Genomic DNA, 21,061 nt, shown 5'->3' with positions numbered 1-21,061 from the left:
CATTTAATTTCAAATATGATTTTTTTTAAGTTTATTGAGACACGAAACTTGATGTCATATATTGCTTGTTACTAGAGCAGGTTTACAGAGGCTTAAACAGTGATTTTAAATATAGGTGGGGAAAATATATTTTAGCATAATCTTGACTAAAACAACCTGATTTTATGCAAGTACACTTGGCAAATTGCACATAGCACACATCCTACTGCAGGGGTTTGTTTGTTTGTTTGTAACCTTTATTTAACCTCGAAAGATCAATTGAGGGGTGACCCTCTTTTACAATGACGTCGAGTACAGATACACAATATACAATGAGAATACATAACAAGTTTACACACACACACACACACACACACACACACACACACAGACAACAACAATTTAAAACATTCAGATCAATTGAATGAAATAAATAATAGCCTAATTAAAACAGTTACAAGTGTGGAGGGGTTGATTCAAAATAATACTTTTAAATTGGTTAACAGATATGAGTGTATTTATTTTAATTGTATGTTGTAGGCTGTTCCAGGAGTCAGGGGCACTATAGCTAAAAGCGGTTTTACCAAGCTCAGACCGGGCATAGGGGACATATAACATGATCATGTCAGTTGAGCGGGTTTGATAAAGCCCATCTGAAATAAGCAGCATTTCTGTCAGATAGAGTGGTAGCTTTCCAGTCAGAGCTTTATATATAAAAATATGCCAATGTGCATCACGTCTCTCCTTAAGGGAGGACCACCCAACCTTTTCATATAAAACACAATGGTGTGTATCATAAGCATCTCCTGTAATGAATCTCAAAGCAGAGTGAAATACAGAGTCAAGGAGTTTAAGGCATGAACGAGATGCATGCCGATAAACCACATCACCGTAATCAAGGACAGACATAAAAACTGCCTCAATAATCCTTTTCCTACTAAACAACGGGAAGGTAGCTTTATTCCTATAAAAATATCCAATCTTTTGTCGCAGACGACAGACAAGATTTTTTATGTGAAATGTAAAAGAGAGTTTTTCATCTAGCCAGATACCAAGGTACTTATATTCAGAGACTTTTTCGATCAAAGAACCGTTTACAGCATAGATGCATGCACTATTGTCTAAATCTCTAGCCCTAGAGAACAACATGAATTTAGTTTTAGTCTGGTTAAGGACAAGTTTAAGTGAAATAAGAGCATTCTGAAGAGCATTAAAGGACAGTTGCAGGTTCTCAATAGCTGACTTTGCAGAGTCAGCAACACAATACAAGATGGTGTCATCAGCATATAAATGGATTTGACAACCACTGACAAGAGACACAATATCATTGATGTAGATGGTGAATAGTACCGGACCTAAAATTGAACCTTGTGGAACACCTTTGGTTATGGGTAAGAAACCAGATTGGATATTACCTAGCTTCACACATTGAGATCGGTCAGAAAGGTAATTACTGAACCAGCTACACGCATTTTCACTAATACCAATGTTAGCCAATTTATCTAATAGTAAAGAATGGTCTACTGTATCAAAGGCTTTACTGAGATCAATAAAGAGGGCAGCACAGTGATTACTATTATCTAAGGCAGAGACAATATTGTTAGTAACCAGAGTGATGGCAGAGATAGTGCTATGGTTAGTTCTAAAACCAGATTGGTGAACAGATAAAATAGTGTGACTTGAGAGAAATGTTTTCAATTGGTAATTAATAAGGGATTCCAGCGTTTTTGACAGACATGACAGTCTGGATATTGGCCTATAGTTATTAGGGTCAGTTTTTTCTCCCGCTTTATACAAAGGAAGGACACAAGCTGATTTCCAGATCCTTGGAATAACGCAGGAAGATATAGAAAGGTTAAAAATGTGGGTAATACACTCTGCAATTACAGGGGCTGAGAGTTGGAGAAAGAATGGGTCTAGGTTGTCTTCTCCAGTGGATTTCTTGGGGTCAATGCTTAAGAGAGCATCAAGAACCATACTGGAGGACACAGGAATAATAGAAAACTGAGGAACATCATTGGTGGTAGGCATATGAACCTGTTCAAGGGGTAGCTGGTTGTCTGCTAGAGAAGATCTAGAGTTGTCCTCTTTGAAGATATGGCCAGCAACATTAAAATGTCTATTAAAACCAGCGCAGATCTCGGTTTGATCGGTAATAAAACTATCATCAAATTTAACCTGAATTGGAATAGAAGCTGATGTAGCAGAGCTATTTTTGTTGGTTTTAACCACCTTCCAGAATTTTGCTGGGTTAGAATAGGTGTCTGTGATCAATTTTAAATAGTAGTCAGATACATTCTTCCTCACTAAGGATGTACATTTATTTCTTAAGGCTCTGAATGCAGTCCAATGTGAGGCGTTATTAGTACGTCTAGCAAGAGACCAGGCTTTGTTTCTAGTTCGGAGAAGAGATGTAAGTTCTGGACTAACCCAAGGACTGGATCTATCCTTAACTCTATACTTCTTAAAGGGGGCATGTGTATTTAAAATAGATAGAAAGGTGGAAATGAAAAAGTCTAAAGCTAGTTCGACATCAGGAATAGCCAGGGTGTTGTGAATATCACTATTATAAAGGTCATGAAGAAAGGCTTGCTTATTAAAAATGTTTAGGTTTCTCTTAATTAAAACCCTGGCTGAGGATTTTTTTATATGTGTATCACGGACACATACAATGGGACAATGGTCACTTATACCTAATTCAAGTACTCCAGATAAAGATATTTTATCACTCTTATTAGAGAAGATTAGGTCTATAAGTGTTGATCTTGAGGGTTCTTTCATGTTTGGCCTGGTTGGATTTGTGATTAACTGTGACAAATTTAGGTTAGAGGATATTTCCTTTAAATGATCAGAGGCATTTGTCAACCAATCCAGATTAAAATCACCCATAACTAAAACTTCAGAATTAGAATAGTGGGAAAGTAGGTCAGCCAAACGATCAATAGACCCAGCGTCAGCTGATGGAGGTCTATATACTCCAACAACAATGAGAGAATTACTAAAACCACAATCAATTTTGAGAGCCAGAAATTCAAAACATTTGGGTATAGAGATTGAGAGTACTGAGGCCACGTCCCCTACATGCACTGTGCATTCCTCCATCACATGGGGGGGCATTTTACTTTATTTATTGAATGGGTGGGGTCAGACAGATGAGTAATATTTTACTCAACATTCCTCTTTTTGTTGTTCAGTGAAATTATTGATTGTTCATAAAATAATCAAAACTTGATAAAGTTCTTTCCTTCAAATAAATCTGTTCAAATGTAATGTTTATTAATTGTATTATTTTGCATGGATGCCTGCCTATGACCAAACATAGTGCTTAAATGTTTAGATTTATGTTGGGATATGAAAAAAAAATTATTTAAATTACCGCCATTTAGTTAATTCCTATAATTTCCAATTTTTAATATTCCCAAAATTCCCGAGCAAAAGTTCCCGTGGAAAGTTTCCGGAAATTTACCGGAAACTTTCCACCCCTTTGCAACCCTACATAGGTTAAAGAGTGCATCATATCGGTCTTGAGCCTCTTCAGAAATTATTGTGTTTATAGCATAAAGATTTCCACTTGATGTGATGTTTTTTCTTGTTGAATTACAATCGTGTTGATAGCTGAAGATTTGTGATTATAGCAAATGCAGAAGTTTCCCGTGAAAGTCAATCTGACTCCTAAACAGTTAATTAAATGGAAGAATAAGTGATAAATAGAAGACATGCACATATCTGACCTATCCTCAGAAACCACCAAAGTCTGAGAGAAAAAACAGGCAGATGTTTAATTAGGTAAACACAGATGGATTCTTCTCATGCTTTGGACATTCAGTAGATTTTATTATTGGTTTAGCCTTCCACAAAGTCAGTTGACAGGTTCTTGGTTTGAACAAATTCAATTAAAGGATAACAATTTCTTCTTTTTTTATTCTCTCTTTTTCCCTATTCACTTTCACTTTTTCCTCCTCCTACCTCAGTGTGATGCATTGTGGGTAAGAAGAAATAGTTCATTAAAGATTTAATAAGTAAGAAGAGTTTTTTAAACGAGGGTCTTAGGGATCCAGCTTTTGCGTGCATTACACCTGAAACGCCCCACAAAGCTTGGTTGAACTTGTGCTGTACTTCAGAGAAAAGCTTTGCCTGTTTTACAGCTACACTGGCTACTTGTTCCCATGATAGTTCAACAAGGTCAGTGGTTCCAACTGCAATCATTCTATTTCTTCCAGACACTGAGTGGTAAGCCTTAAACCAAACATTGCCTGCTACAAGGACAGTAAGCCAGAGCACCAAGATACTCACAAACTAAATGTCAACAGCAATTTTTACCTGTCGGGAGAAAGAGGAAGAGGCAGGCTAAACCCTGGGTTTTTGTGGTGCATTATTGGATGGAGCTTGGACGACAAAGGTTGATGAGAGTATCACATCCACATTGGATGTTTCTGCAACGTATTAATGCATCCATTGCCAGTAACAACACATGAAGTAGTTTTCTCCTGGAAAAATAAGGATGTGGTGGTTGTGGTGGCGTTCACCTCTCGTCACAAACCTGCAATTGATGTTCATGTTTTTATTAAACAAACCACAGACTTTCCCTGACCTTAACCATACCATAATTGCAATGTGCAATACTGTAAGAAGCGAGAATTTAAAAAATGTTAGCATTGAACATGATCCCGGGTTTTGCTGAATCATCCAATATCTACTTTCTTTTTCTAGCAAAGAGTTTGGAAAATTTGTAACACTTTTTCGACTTCTTTTAGAATTCGCTCTGAGTTGCCCTTATGCAAGGCCATTATCTCTGCAGTGCTCCAGTAGAGTTGTAGCCTGAATCTCAATTAATGCATGCTACTGCAGAATGAATCCAGGAGGGGCGCCCTTAGCTCAGTTGGTAGGGCGTCCCCCCCATGGGCCTCGGCCATCAGCGGACCTGGGTTCGATTCCAGCCCGTGGTCGTTCTCTGCATGTCACTCCCCTCTCTGCCCCATTTCAACTCTGTCTCCACACTATCAATAAAGCATAAAAATGCCAAAAAAAAAATTGTTTTGAATGGCAGAGCTAAGATGAATCTTATCTGATTGCTCGTAAACTTTTTACCCTTAATGTTTAATGTACTTTGAAATGTCCATAACCCTATGGTAAAAGAGATACAAGTAACTAGAGAGAGAAAACACATGATTCCGCTTCCTCTGACCACACAAGAATATCTAATACCTCACCATGTTGGTTGAGCTTGTGATTCAAATCCTCTCTCTTTCATTCAGGTTTAACAATTATAATGTCTTTAAGAAAACTGATCCAAGACAAGCTTGGGAAGTAAAGGTACATTTAAGTCAATTGAGTTAAGTTGTCTTGTGGCACAAAACAGATAAGGAATGACTCAGCATACAACTGTAGGAAGCACAACAAACCTTGTTTAAATTGGCTGTAGAAACCAAAGCTCTCGATCTGTCATCAAACTGGTACTTCGTAAAATATCGCTGACAGATCTAATACGAGCTCCCTTAAGACGGTTATCTGGGTCACAGGTGCTCTTTTTTCTGTAATCTACATTGCAGCACTGGATACTACAGGAAAGTCTGCAACAAGTCACAAAAGAAAAATATTTTAGCATGAAGATACATTCAGAAGATGCCGTTTTGACGAGGAATCTAATTTATACAGATTATGGATCAAAAGTCTCACTTGTATTTTCTGGCGATTTGTTGATACATGTTAATTACTCATCAAGCTTTGATATAAAAGCTTTCACTAATCCCCTCTTTAAAAAGAAGAGATATGAGACAACATAATTACCTTTGAGCAAACCATCCATAATGTGCCCGTCAGTTAATTTTACTAACCAAGTGTTGATGAAGGGCAAAAAAGTATTTTGGCGAGATAACTAGTACCTGGGTATAGTTCAAAATGTATCAATATAACGATAACGATACCTTGACTTCGATACCGGTTCCTGAACGTTACTTTTTCGATACAAATTTTATGAAATCAGTTTTAACAGTATGACATAACACATTATGGTAAAAAATATTTGACAACATATCAATAACAAATACTTTCAATAAACTGAAATTGTAGTAACTGCCTTCAGATTATCACATATTACCCTGCCTTCAGTTTATCACATATTACTATCTCATGAGCCACTGCAGCTCCACACAGCCAATAACCAACACTTTAAGATCTTGGCATTTTTCGATACTGGAAATTTTGATACCCAAATAAGTATTGAACTTCGATACCCAGCCCTAGAGATAACGTGGCTGTTGGTCGTTTTGCTCTTTGGTTGTGTGATGTGTGAGAGATTTGATGCAGGTAGCTGTCCCCTCTGAGAGATTGGCTGTACGGCATAACAAAGGACTGATCACGGACAACTCAGCCTGTCAACCACCCCAGGGCCTTTCTTGCTCCGTTAAGAACACTGCTATTCTCTCCATCTAAACAAGTTTATTTATTTGGTTTTCATCCTTTCTTACGTCTTTTGCATAAAGATTTCATCCCTCTATCATCTTTTTCGGGTGCTTTTCCAACATACCTACCAATTTAGTGGTTGTATCTTCACAAACGTTCAATGTGTTGCAGGCAGTTGGTCTGCTTTATTTATTTATTCTAACTCCAGAGGGTCTGGATAGCAGTCACTTTCAGATTCATTGTTGTGTCCTCTTCCATCGTGTTCACCTGTTTGTCCGCTCATCCACCAGCCTCCCACTGCAGAGACAGCCTTCAGGCATGAAGCTTCACTCACTTGTCTTTCTTTCAGCACCTTTTCCCCCTTTCCTTCCTCCTTCCTTTGCTTCTTAAAGGGGCATGCAGTTTATAAAAGCCAACCTGTTGCACTGAAGTCCCAGTCTGTTTGATCCAATTTGTTCTAGCGTTGATTTTTTTTTTTTTTTCACCAGAACAGTATAATTATGTATTGTTCAGAACGTATAGTTTTTTAAAGATATATTTTTTGGGCATTTTTATGCTTTATTGATAGTGCAGAGAGACAGAGGTGAAATGGGTCAGAGAGGGGAGTGACATGCAGAGAACGACCACGGGGAATCGAACCCGGGTCTGCTGCTGAGCCCGGGGGGGGGGGGGGGGGGGGGTGACGCCCTACCAACTGAGCTAAGGGCGCCCCCTAGAACGTATAGTTTTTAATAAGATTTCCCTTTATCCTGTAAGAAAATGACTTTCAATGTGAGTAGGACTATTAACTAGCCTGGAAATCCAGACCTGCCGCTGGCAAATTATATTTGCTGCGCCTGTTGGTCTGGACACTCTATTGAAGCTCATTAAATATGTCAGAAAAATTCTGAGCTACGTTTCAATTGGTTCTATCTGATATGGGCGGGCCAGAGCCCTATGTATTGTGCTCTGGGGCAGACGTAAACAGATGGCGACAGTGCTGTGCATGCGCCGCCGAAGCTGTCATAGTATATAACAGAGATGGCTGTAGATATGTTGTTTGAGTTTGAGGATGCTTTGGCCTCGACACTTTACGATTTGGAAGACAGCACTAAAATCTTTCATTAGTAACTAAGAGGAATTATCTGTTTTGCCGACCGACCACGGCAAAAGTTCAATTTAACAGTTAACCCGCTGTTCACTAAACAAACGGGGCTTAATACTTCGCCTTGTTCATTGCTCTGATTTGTTGTATTGCTATCCAATTGCGTACAGTGGTATTTGAAATGCACGAGTAGGAGCCGCCCCTTGAGTTGGGAAGTTCTATTAATCGTGGCCAGACCCTCTATCGTTCTAGATATGGTCTGGATTTCCAGGCTAACTATTAACCACTTTGTTCTAGGTTTTCTGTACAATACTGACAAGCCTCAGTTCAGGCTCAAAATACTGAAATGTTTGAGTTTGTATCTTTTATAGACATTTTAATATATTGAGTGCTGCATTTGAAGTCATAATTACAAAGCAAGGCTATAAAGCAGTTTTTAAACAATAATTTATGAGATATATAATTATGACCACTCGGCATGCTTGTTGGGAATATAAGGACCATATGAATACATGTGGTAGCAAAAGATTCCCAGGGTCAGGGTGTGTGTGTGGTGTGTGCATATATGTGTGTGTGTTCGTGTGGGTTGCCGTAATACCTACAGCAGCAGGGACAGGACAGCAGTGCCAGATGTTGTGCAGGTGGAAACGAGAGAGCAGCCTCTATCGAAGCATACAAGTGAATCTGCACAACGTCCATCTCACTCTCTTCCTGTCATTTTCCTCTTATTGCATACCAGACTCTCTCTCTCTCTCTCTGTTTTCATTTCTCCCTTCTGATTTTGTCCTTTTGGTCTCTTTGGCTTCCCCTCTGTGACAACTGACTGCATTTCTTCATCTGGTCTTTCTTTCTTCCGGTGTTTCTTTCTTTCATACATCCTTTTCGATCAGAAGTTAGATTCATTTAAATGACCTATCTTTATCCACTTATACCTATCTCTTATTGCTCTTCTGCGCCTTTGTTTCTGGTAGCAGATGAAATCCCCCACAATGTTTATGCGATATTCCCAATCTATTGTCTGGTTTTCTGTTTAACTTCGGCTGCCTCTGTGTGTTCAGAGAGAATGAAAGAGAGAATAGCTGACTGTTTAAATGAACATAAATCTTTGTCATTCTTCGTATACGTTTTTTTGTCATGACCTGATGACTTAAAAGTGTGGTAGTAAAAAAATATAATATAACAATTAGTTTTTAGATACTTAAAATGCACAGACACTCTTTAACTGCGTATTTCGTCAAGCATTGTTTGCACCAAATCACTAATATAATCACTCTTTTCCCATCTTTAGAATCACTCGGAATAAATTCCTCTCTGAATCCTCCAAATATAAATCCCTTTTCCCTTCTGTGTGTTCCTGTCTCAAAGCTCACGTCATGGTAGATTAGCAGAGAGGTTATGCTCCCTGTACGCGCCGTGTGAAGACTTCCCTTTGATTTTAGATGCGAAACCACAGTGGATTTCGATTGAATTTCAAGCTGAGAAGGTGGAGAAGCAGCTGGAATGCTACTTAGCCACTAACACTGCAGGTCCAAGGCCGCTAATAAGCAGGACGGTAGCGATAAAGCGTACAAAACTGTAAGATGTGTAACTCCGGCTATCTTCATATTTCATAGTTTGAATTGTTTGTCGTCTTTTGGAAACTGTTCAACACGACCCCCATTTCTGAGATAAAAAAAGAGAAAGAAAAAGATTGATTGTAGAGGATGGTGAGTTGTTGAGTGAGCTCACGAGTGCCTTGAGATTTTGTCCGGATGTGAGGAAAATAAATGTTAAAAGATATGTGTCCTGTGAATTTCATTAGAGCCTAATGAAATCAGTGGATGCATTTTTCACCTTGCTGAAAACAGTTTTCTCCTTGGCCAGAATATTGGTCACTTCTCTTGTTTGGTTGTTGTAGGTTCTGTGGCATTTTTCAGGAAATACAAAGTATTAGAATTTGTCAGTTCAGTTCTAGGACCAGGCTGTTAACGCTCCTCACTGATGCTTCTTACTGGAAGAGTATGACTGTACAGGATAACTTGCAGGTTATTTACCTTTTTCTTCCTAGTCACTTTCCAATAAACCTGCAAAATGAGAAATCCAATCAAGATTTACCTTTGTTTGGTATTGATTTGATTGTCATTCCAGATACCCAAACCAGTTAAGCCTTTGTGTACAGTCAGCTGCCCTATATTTTGTACATTTAACATGGATTGCATTGCAGCAGATGTTATAAATATTTGATGCTTATAAAACTCTTGCTGACCTTCTCGCCACCTGCAGTCAGTTTATCAGTCATCTTGCCAACAAGTCAGTTGATTCTTAAATAAGGAATATAAAATGTCAAGCTGTTGGTATTTAAGCCGGGGGCTGCTAAAGGGAGTGTTGTAAAGTAATTTAGGGTTTGATGACCTCTGCTTAAGGCCTCCACTCACGGACACACAAGCTTAGCTGATCTATTTACCCTTCAACACAAGACAAGACCTTTTATCACATACAGCTATTGCGACATCTGTGTGTGTGTGTGTGTGTGTGTGTGTGTGTGTGTGTGTGTGTGTGTATGTTCGTGGTATGTGATGGCAGCTGGTAGCCTGGTCCAACCAGACCATCGTACTTCATTTCATTTGTACAGAAGGTCTGGATGTGCTGTAATTGGCAAACGTTCACTCACTTGGAGGCGGGTGTCTGTCAAAGTTTAAAACTATTGGATCTGCCCAGTGCCACTCTGGATTAGCCAACCAATCGCATCACGTTTGGTCGTCACGTTTGTCATGAGCCGGCTTCTGACGGTGCGTTCCAGTTGGACAGGGAACTCGGAAATTTCCGACTTCACTACATATTGTAGTCTATGAATCTACCGGTACCTGGCAACAGTAACTTGTTAGAGCCTAACGTTTAGTTATTTGGACGAGAAAGGTTTTAGGCGTCCATACTTTCGCGAGCAGATGCACTGGAACACAGATGGGTCGGAACTCGGAACTACCAAGTCGGAAATTTCCTTCTTCCGAGTATAAAGGAACGCAGCATTCAACTGAAACTGGAGTGCGACTTCGACGTCATCGTTCTCAGCCACTCGCTCTGTTCGCTGATTGGACGATTGTAGATTCTCCGGAGAACTGGGAAAATGCACTGTACACCCAGACTGACTACTGAAGGGAAAATTAAATTTGGCCGGAAGTAGGCGGGCGGAGCCAGGCTAGGCAGCTGGTGGAGTATGATGCAATGGTCACTGTAACAACTGGTAGAAGTCTGTGATGCTGATGTGAATACATCTCTTTCGCCATAGGTGGTTTCCTTTGTTTCCAAGGAAAGTGTTTGAATTTACGGAGAGGCAGGAACCAGCTCATAGTTAAACTGAGAGGCTTCAATTATTTTAATTTATTTTGACCAAGTCTCAGCAATATGTTTCAGGATTGGACTTTACTGATTTTCCTCACAAATGCAATGAAGCCAGAAAGACACGCCTTCCCTCCCTGCCCAGTTTCATACTTAACATTCAGCATTTCTGTAACTTAGAAAATGTCGGGGGATGAGAGGAGCTGTGACCTTCCCGGGTGTGGGTACGAGGCGGGGCTGGCACTTTTGGGAGAGTCTGATTGGTTCCAGTGTTCTCATATCAACACAATTTTCTTTTCGGCTATGACACAGGGAACAAAGTGTGTCATTGGTCCATTTTGGGTGTGTACCCACATCATAATAAAACCAGAAGGTTTTAAAAGGCCTGGCTCAGGTACAACACTAAAATCTTCTTCCATAAACTTTGGGCTATAAAAGTATCCACATTCATCTTCAAATAGAAGGAAATATATGTTCAAGTAAGGTAAAAATATTGGCCTCCTAGACCTCCCCTATATTCTTTTGACTACATCAAATCTGCCAGACACAAATTAATAATTAAGCCATGCTTTGGGTTAATGTAAAAAAAATCTTGTGGATACATCCTTATTTAGCAAGTAAGGAAGTAAATTAGCTGTCACAATCAATGAAATAGGTTTATGGTAATAGTTTAATCCTCAACTTTTTAGAGGCCAAAAACATAGTTGTCATCGGTTGTTATGCTAAGCTAAGCTAAACGGCTGCTAATGATAACTTCATATGTACCATAAAGACATGAGAGTGGGATCAATATTGGCAAAAAGAGGAAAAAGTGTAAGTGTCAAGCTTTTCTATAAACTGAAATCTTTTATGCTGGAGTAGACAGATGTAGGCAATTGCATGATGTTGGAAACACAGTATCTCACAGTGCATTTAAAATGTAAAATTTATTTATTTTATACATTGCAGTATCCTTTTTTATACTTTGCACTTTGTACTCACTGTGGGTCAGAGAAAAAAGTGTTTTCCAATTCCAATGAATGTCTGGCAGAATTGACATTAAAATTGACTTTGACATTGAGATGAAAAGCGTAAGCGGTAGAATACATCCTAGAGTGGAGATAAAGGCACTGTGTGTGTGTGTGTGTGTGTGTGTGTGGTGTAGCATACAACAAATAATTTAAACCAGAGAGTGCCTCGATGTGTTTTCTGTACGCAATCATGTTACTATTTTTTTTGCTTTGCAGAATATAGCACATATTTGAGGCGAAGCATTTGCTGTTTATGTCTGTGTGAGTTATTTCCGTACACAAGCTTCTAATTGCGCTTGACATGCTCCTCTTTATTCATTTCCCTCTTCTCACTCTGTGTGTCCGAGGACAAACTGAAACTGTAGACTCTTTACTGTGGGAGAAAAACCTCCAGCTGCGACAGGAACCCCGGAGAGCACATTATCATTATGGCGCATATTGCATTTAAAAGCATAGGAGGGAGCACGTGTTGGTTTTTGTCATTTCACTCCTTTAGAAGTTGTCACAGAACGTCTTTCAAAAACGTCTTTCTGCCGCCAACAAAAACAAAAATGATGGGCTTTTGCTTCAGACTGATGATAACAGGGATTCACTTAGGGAAGCTTGAAGCCACGAGAGCTATTAGACCTTAAGTATAAATCACATATGATAATTTTTAAGGCCTTTATGGTCAACCTCTGCACACTGTCTGTAAAAAAGGATATCCGCTCATCACTCACTACTGTATATTTACACTGAAACTGTTTGTAAATATGCAACTTGATACTATTTATGGCATCGCCTCATGATTTTGAGACACGCCTTTGAGAAGGCATTTGTAAAACTCAAAAAAGGCTATGCTGTCCACAGAAAACTCATTTTAGTGACAATAATCTAATCAAGCCATGATTTCCCTAACCATGAGTACAAATACCTACATAGGAATATTTAACTCTCCTTCTCTGTGTGCAGAATTTTATGAGCTTATGTTTGTGTGTGTGTGTGTGCTTCTGTCCCACAGTGGAGTACGACAGGGAGCTCTCTCCACAGCGACGTCACCACAAGGAGTTTAAGTTCAACCTCTCACAGATCCCAGAGGGCGAGGCCATCACCGCAGCAGAGTTTCGCCTCTACAAGGAGTGTGTGAGCCGTGCCTTCCGCAATGACACCTTCCTACTCAAAGTCTACCAGGTGGTCAAGGAGCACCCCGACAGGTAACACACACACACACACACACACACACACACACACACACACACACACACACACACACACACACACACACACACACACACACACACACACACACACACACACACACACACTTTTAAATTATATAAATGTATTTGCTTTTGTACAATACTGTGCACATTTTCAAATACATTTCTAAAAGACAATGCTACCAGGTTAAAGTTAAAGGCTTTTTCCCTCGTCGCCATGGCTTTCTCAAAGTTAATGGCTAAGTTAAGTATTTCAAATGTGAATAGCCAACGCCTTATTTTGCATAATCATTGTTTGAAAAAGGAATTTCAGCTTTGGTTCTTTTTAATCAAAATATTACATCGTTCCCAGTTAGAAAAAAAAAATAGAAAATATTGAAAATAAAATGAGTCTCATCTAGATCAGTGAGATGGCTCATTGAACCCTCTATGACTTATTCCAGATTGTTGGTCCAGTTTAATCATTGACTGGGTACATAAAGGGCACATATTTGTTTCTAAGATAACTTATGCATTATATAATTATCTGTGCAGTATTCATTCTAAATATACACAATTTTGATACAAGTTTCCTTGTAATCCAACCTGACATATCTCGTGTTTTGCAAAGCTTTGGCACATACAGTATACTCTAAAATAAAGTTCTGCGGATTTGAACATGCAAGTGAATTGCCAAGCACTGATCTGGTGGCTTTACAGGGGGGTTGGAATGGGGCTTGCATTGGAATCAACAAGTCAACAAAAGATAGGGTTTTACTGAAAATAACAAGTGTTTACAGTTGACCTTTTCTGGATTTAAACCGTTAAGGTTATTATTATAAATAAAGCACCTTCCCCCTGTGTGTTTCTTTCTATCTTTCTATCATTCTCCTTGTGTGTTCAACTGACTCTGCGCCCTTGCTGTGTTTATATTGTAAAATCAGGCAAAACCACGGCTTACAGAAATAGCACAGCTTCAAAATCCTCCAGCCCCCCAAAATGAGCGTAGCTAATACATACCAAACATTTACATTACGTCTGCAGGGCCAGATAAACATCCAGAGAGATTTCTGAATGATATTTGTGTTTTGTCAATCCAGCCCAGTGAGAACCAAAGTCATACATGAAGAGAATTTCTGATATACATCTTATGTCACCCTGTATATTTTGTTTATCAATGAATACACATCAAAGTGACTTTCATTTATATATTATTTTTAACAAAACACCTTGAGGTGGGATCTGTAACACCAAATGTTCTCAGACTATAGTCCTAGGCTAAAGTTGATCCTCTCTGAGGTCCGCGGATTTAAAAAAGTATAAGAGCGTCAGCTATAGATGTCGGCATAGTATATTTTTCTGTCTGTCAAAGGTTTCTAGGGGTATCAAGAGCTACTTATTTGCTGCATTCCTTTATCCCTACAATGGGTGGTGTGTGCTCTGTAGCCTGGTGGTAAAGCCTTTTATTTTTAAAGATATTTGGAGATTAAAGGGCCCATACATCTCCAATGTCTGTGTTATTGTAGGACTTTTTTTTTTTACCTTGAAGTAAATTACAGCCTGGATCTCGGGCTCGCAGTGGGAGAAAATGTCCTCACTCTGTGTTTGTGTTTTGTAGACGTGAATTCATGGTGCCACCTTCATTGTTTTCCTCATTCCTGTCAGTGCTGACAGTAACTTCTGAGGTTTAGACAGTTTATATGAGAAAATGCTGTTAAGTCTTTGTTGTTGTTTTCCTCCCATTTTCTACCTTTTGCAATACTGTACCTTTGGAACTGCTCAATCAGTGGGGAGCCTATTAACTTTCTCACGCTCCTCCTTCCTGTGAAGACCTGACTCCTGTTTTGACTCTAAGCTGTAATGATAGAGTGCTTAATTAGCTTGACACCCTTTGTACTTCTCATTTGATTGGGCGGTTTCTAACAGCAGGCAAGGAATGTGTAAGATCACAATGCCAAAAATGTGGCAGGCCTGACATGGTATTGAGGAAGGGCAGGTTGCTGCGAAGGCTATTACTGACCAAATTCCCATTCTTCAGCCCATGTTGCCAGCTACTATTCTGGACCTTACAAGATTATATATTTACACTTTTCGCTTGTACAAGTATTTAAATTTTTGCTAAGAGTAATTTTGACTTAATCCTGGTAATTAAAATTTTGCTCAGGTATACTGCCTCCAGATGTCAATTTTACAAAGATGCTTTTTCAGAAATGTAAAAGATAGAAGCACATGAAATGATCATGCCAGCTGTGAGCTACACTCTCCCACCTTGCGCTACATTTTTAACAACACTTACTGACTAGATTTATTGTTGCAAAAAAAACTTCCACCTTTGACCCTATTATTCCAGTCCATTTAAGCAGTCAGTCAATAAGAAGTTTTACAGGAGGGTCACAGTAGCCTTGGCCGTACAGGCGGCTCTCTGTTGGACCCCCTGCTGTCCTTCGCCAGCCGATCAGCGGCCGAGACGATGAGGCGGAAACATTGGCACACTGGCCCACGCTGGGACAAACGTGTGAACTTAGCAGTGGGGTGGCGTGTGTGTGTGTGTGTGTGTGTGTCTGTGAGGGAAAACAAGGAATAGAGACTCGTACGGAAGCTGTCAGAAACACTCTTATTAATGACCAATAAAGAGGGACTGCTGATGCATGACTGCAGGGGCATTCTCCGAACACCTGGACGATTGTGAGGCTTTGATGTTGGCTCTGGAGGAGGCTCCGACAGATCCGACGCTGTGTTATTACTACTGTAATTGGACAGTGGGAGGACATGCCCTCTTATCACTCACACTCAGTCTTTCCCTCACAACTCCTCTGCTCTTTTCATTAATTAACCCACAGTTGTATTACGTGGCTCTTTTTCTGCCCCACAGTTTGACACATTCTTCCATTCTGCAGCCCGGTTTCATTCACACAGAATATTGTAAATGATATTAACATGCCTGTAGCCTGATACCAAAGGTTTAATTCCTTCCTTTTTTTCCTGTCCCTCAGAGAGGTAGAATGCATGGTCAAACCTACAGTGGAGTACAATACAGTGCATCCCAGCATTTTCTCTTAAGAGCAGCTATCCATCTTTCTGTCATTCTGTTATGATATCGTTACCCTGATACGGACCAACAGCTCCTGCGTTTCCCTTGGTTTCTTAAAGCGGTAGCTCAATCCTCTGCTGTTCTGAACTATACTGACACTGTACCACACCTCTAGATTTTATGCTGTAGATTGATTACCAAAGCAATGAAATACAATTAACCAACAATTATACAAAATCACGCATGCATACACTTTAAAACAGTTTTCTACATTTCCCTTGTGTTCCTTTTCTTTTTTTCTTTTTTCTTACCAGTAAACTGCTAGTGTTTTCATGTGCTCATTGACTACACTTCTATTTACTCTCACCATGTATGTTGTATATTTTTCTGCTTTGCTTACCCAGATTATTCTGCCTTTCGTGGACTTTAAAACCTTTAGTTTTTAGCAACTAAATATGCAAAATTTCAGTTACACTGACCCACCATGACAGTTGGCTCCACCTGGGTATAGTAAAAAACAATGCTTAGATGTTTTAACCAGCACTTTTAAATTTTTTACCCGCGACTGAATTCCGAAATGTCCGCAAAACCTTAAAGACTTCAGAACCGGCTCAGGAAAAAAGCAACATGCATACTAACCAGCTGGGATGTTTTGAACCTGAAAGGCCACTTAAGATAATAACATAAAATAGTTACAAAGAGTGGTTTAATTATGTCTATTCCAGTTGGTTATACTACAAAATGCTATTATCATTCATGATCCTACATGTTTTTCTTTTGTATTATCTGCCACGTTCTCCCAGAGAGGCAGACCTGTTCCTGCTTGAGTCTCGCAGGCTCTGGGCGGCTGAGGAGGGCTGGCTGGAGTTTGACATCACTGCCACCAGCAACCTATGGGTTATGAGCCCGGTGAACAACCTGGGCCTGCAGGTCAGCGTGGAAACCAGCAGCGGTAAGACACTAAAACACTTTTTACTACCTTAAAAGCACTTAAAGAAACTTTTAAATTCTTGTCTTTTAGTAGTTAAACATAACGAACAACAGAATATTACTAAGGCAGTGTGTGTAAAATCAACAAGACCATTAAGGTGAACCTTGTTGTATCTTTTGAAATAGGGAAGAGCATCAGCTCCAAGGAGGCTGGGCTGGTAGGGCGTGACGGGGCGCTGGAGAAGCAACCTTTCATGGTGGCGTTCTTTAAAGTCAGTGAAGTGCATATCCGCACCGGCCGCTCCACTGGCGGGAAACGACGCCAGCAAAACCGCAACCGATCCACACAACCACAGGAGGGATCCAGAGGCCTAGGCCCAGCAGGTCAGTCTGCTATTCAGTCAGCTATTTAAACACATTTGAACCTTAACTGACCTCATCAGACAAGAAAAGCATGAAAACAATCAGACTCAAAAGTTAAACTGACCTCAACCTTACCTCACTACATCTCTAGCTGATGAGGATCAGCGAGATGGGTTTGAAGTATGGTTGCAGTATTCCTCTTTGTGATACGTGATGAATTGGAACTGACTTCATCCGGATCACTCTCTAATCAGCCCCCATCAGATGAAAATCCTAGCCCAGGGACGAGATGTCCAAAATCTGTTTCTATTGTAGTTTCTCTCTATGGAGTGTTGAAATGTATCCCCAAACTTTAGCAGGGCAAATTGTGTTTTTCAGATCAATATACAGTATTATTTCTCCTTCCCACATTTGCTCAAGAGCTGATGACTTTATAGTAAAAATGAAAAGTCTAGAGTATGAGATAATCGGGTGCTGTTCTGGAGAGGGTTCTGGGTCAAACTGAAAAAAATAACTGAATTATGTGTATGATAAGAAGTGCCCAGTATTAAGAGTATAATAATTCTCACTACTACAGATTTTGGAAAGACACACGCAATAGTCAACCAGTGAATATTCATTGATTTAGGATTCAGACGGCAAATCCGTCTTGACGGGTGACCTCATCCTCTGAACCTCCTCATCAAGTCCTCCCCGCTTCTTTTCTTCTCAACAGATGATGTAATGAGAGCAGGTATAAGCCTGATGTTATGAGCTCCGCCAGCTTTTCAAATTAAACCGAACCCTAATCCGCCCACCTTTCACCTGCTGTGTAACACTGGCCAGACCTTGTAGAGCTTTAAACTAAGCTGCTGCTGTGAGGCTTCATTGTGTGACAAGTGCAGTACATAAAGCTGGAGCTCAGTGTGCCTGCAGTTAATATCGGTCTGATCCTTGGCAAATTTGACATCATGTTAATGTAAAGCCTTCACGGCTCAAGAGTTTGACTCTGCTACGTATCGGAGAAGAGCCCTGTATGCAGCGGTAAATTAAATGTCTCCAGCAGGCAGCCACCTCTGTTTTTTTTAAGATATTTTTTTTTGTCATTTTTATGCTTTTATTGATAGTGTAGAGAGGCGTCCCCTGCTGCTGGCCGAGGCCCATGGGGGGGACGCCCTACCAACTGAGCTAAGGGCGCCCCAACCACCTCTAACTGTTTTAAGTATTGATGATATTTCTAAGATTGAAGATTCCAAGAAAATTCTTGCTTTCAGCAATATCTCTAAGGGCTAAGGCAACAAAAAGATTATGGCTGCGGCAAATAAACAATGGTTACATTGTGATTAAGGTTAGCCAACCAAGACACTTGCTTAGGTTTAGTGCAAGATCATAGAATTTTTTTTTCCATCTCACTACATAGAGGGTGTGCTGCTTCCTTCACTGGCACAGAAGTTGGCATGAATGGAGAGGTGCAAAATCTTTGAATAGCAACATTATTCCTAGATATACTAGGCTGAAAGATCAAAACTTAAATTTGTCAGAAAATACTGAACTTGTATGGTTTTAGATTTATTGATATCAGCCTGAAACCTGGATAAACTTCCACAAATAAAAATATATATAAAACTGAGTGTAATAATATTGTAGCATAGTTACATAGCATATAGTATTGCTGTAGTTAAATAACTCATCCCTGCAGATTCTGCTGAATCTGCAGAGCTTTATGTAGCCAAAATAGTTTGGCCTGACAGAGGCCTAAGCAAGGCGCACCTTCCTGCTGGACTCATGTCAGACTTGTGATAAATGACATGCAAGAATCAGTCCAAGTGTTCATTTGCTGATTCCAAGGGCCAAGACTGACTCTAAGCTAGACAAAGGGTCGCTAACTTGATATGATTCTCAACCCAATAGGGCTCAAGTTTTCACCCAGAAAACGTGGCAAAATCTGGCAAGAACACAGCTAAGTGCTCTGTCATGCAGTTGTCCCTAATGTGGCTGGCTACCTGGGAATCGATTTCCCTTTTGCTTTGCTGCTTCTTCTGCTGCCCCATTTAATGGCTCTACCGTCTGCATGGTATACTGACGAACAGTATATGTCGGATAAGCAGGGTTTGTTGTCTCTACTTATCTGAAAAACTCTCTCTGAGATTTGCTGGCTTCACTTCCTGTTTGTTCAGTGCATCTCTCAGTAGGTTACAGTGTGCTGCTGTTAACACAAGAGGTTGTCAGATAAAGTCCTGCAGGGCTTTTCCTCAGTAATTTCATCAGATGAAAGCTCTGGCTTGACACAACAGAGAACAAAGAATCATCATTTGTTATTCTACAGGAGAGTTAGAGTGTACCACATGTTCAGTTTTGGCTCCAGACCTGTACTCTCTTCTACCCAGCTGTCTTTGGCTTGACATGTCCTAAAATGTCTTTAGACTTTAAATCAAGATTATGTGAAGACGTAGTGATACTGGGGTAGTGAAACAGAGGACTAAGGTGGAAGCCATGTGTTCACAATGTGTTATAGCATTTCTGTGTTCAGTATATGAAAAATTACATGTGTCAAATGAAAAAAATGAATAATGAATTAAATAGTTTCATGTCGATAAAACTTCATAACCACACTGTGAACAAGTTTGGTTGGCTGTACGTCTTCTTTTGTGTCCCAGACTATGAGAATATGAGTAAAACTTTTCTGAGGTGAATCTGCTCACAAATCTGCTCTAACAAGGACAATCTGTTAAATGCGTGTCCTGGAGGATTGGACTTTACATAACCCAAAACATCAAGACCTCTCCGCCTCGCCACTCGGGACGACGGGGAGTGTAAATATTTAGATCCTACACAGGAAGCATAGAGGCCCCCCTCACGACAGCCGAGTGTCCGCGGCCAGCAGCCCACTGCTGGGATTGGACGGTATGGGAGGATCCGTGAGGAATTCTGGAGGGCATATGGTTTCAATACCGCATCACTCACTCCAGAGACAGGGAGGAGGACAGGATGGATAGGGAGAGCATCCGTCTTGTGGAGTGCTCATGGGGAGAAACAAAATGTGGACGTTGTCCCCCAGTTTTTGTTTGGCACAGAGCTACAGTACATCGGTTCAGGCCACCACGGCTCCAGCTTAAAGGAATATTTCACCCATAATTCACCCCCCAAAAAAACATGAGATCTGAGGTCCGGAAGGCAGCACCGTGTTTGTTTTTAATTGCTCTAGTGTGCACTAGCTTCCACATACATAGAGACTTTTTGAAAAAACTTTCAGCATGAGTTACACTGCTCTGACAGTTTTCTAAAAATAGTTTCCCTCCTCCGCCTAAATTGCACACTCCTGACCTTTGTGGTTAACCACAGCATCTTAAAAAAATCTGTTTGATTCCATTTTGTCCTCGTTTAATGTATGGCTGACTTAGTAAAGAGTTAGCTTTGTCAATATTAATTTAGATTTGATATATTTGGCAGTCCTGCTTTGCTTTGTCATTAATGACTTAAATTCCTGCAAAAGATATAAAACAGCCTCTTACCTATGACACTTTGTTTTCCCTACTGTATTGCCTATGAGGCCGTGGGCCTTGTTATTTTCTCATTTTCACATTTCTAGCGAGCTGGATTTAAAACGACATGTGATATTAAATGTCTTCCAGATGACAAAAGAGGACAAATCCAGCCAAATACATTTCTGCAGTATTAGTTTTGAGATAATGGTGTGATTATACATGAGTAATAAATCATCTTTGCTTTTTCGAGTTTCACTCAGAAAATCAGGCTGATGTCTTGTTTGCTTTTATATTGGGGAAATGTG

At 40.0% G+C, this 21,061-nt stretch overlaps 1 protein-coding gene across 1 annotated transcript in view; it reads left to right on the top strand.

Annotated features, from left to right (window-relative positions):
- bmp6 (bone morphogenetic protein 6) overlaps nucleotides 1-21,061 on the top strand; it is a gene marked incomplete at both ends in the record, with an annotated part of 45,765 nt that overhangs the window by 16,483 nt on the left and 8,221 nt on the right. The window contains 3 exons of the mRNA XM_080050515.1: nucleotides 12,791-12,983; nucleotides 16,803-16,951; nucleotides 17,116-17,313. Coding sequence (XP_079906641.1) covers nucleotides 12,791-12,983; nucleotides 16,803-16,951; nucleotides 17,116-17,313 — 540 coding nt within the window. The remainder of the gene's footprint in view (nucleotides 1-12,790; nucleotides 12,984-16,802; nucleotides 16,952-17,115; nucleotides 17,314-21,061) is intronic.

This window comes from Ammodytes marinus, assembly GCF_949987685.1.
Source record: "Ammodytes marinus genome assembly, chromosome: 21".
Lineage (NCBI taxonomy): Eukaryota > Metazoa > Chordata > Actinopteri > Uranoscopiformes > Ammodytidae > Ammodytes > Ammodytes marinus.
This window is presented reverse-complemented; position numbering and strand designations above follow the sequence as displayed.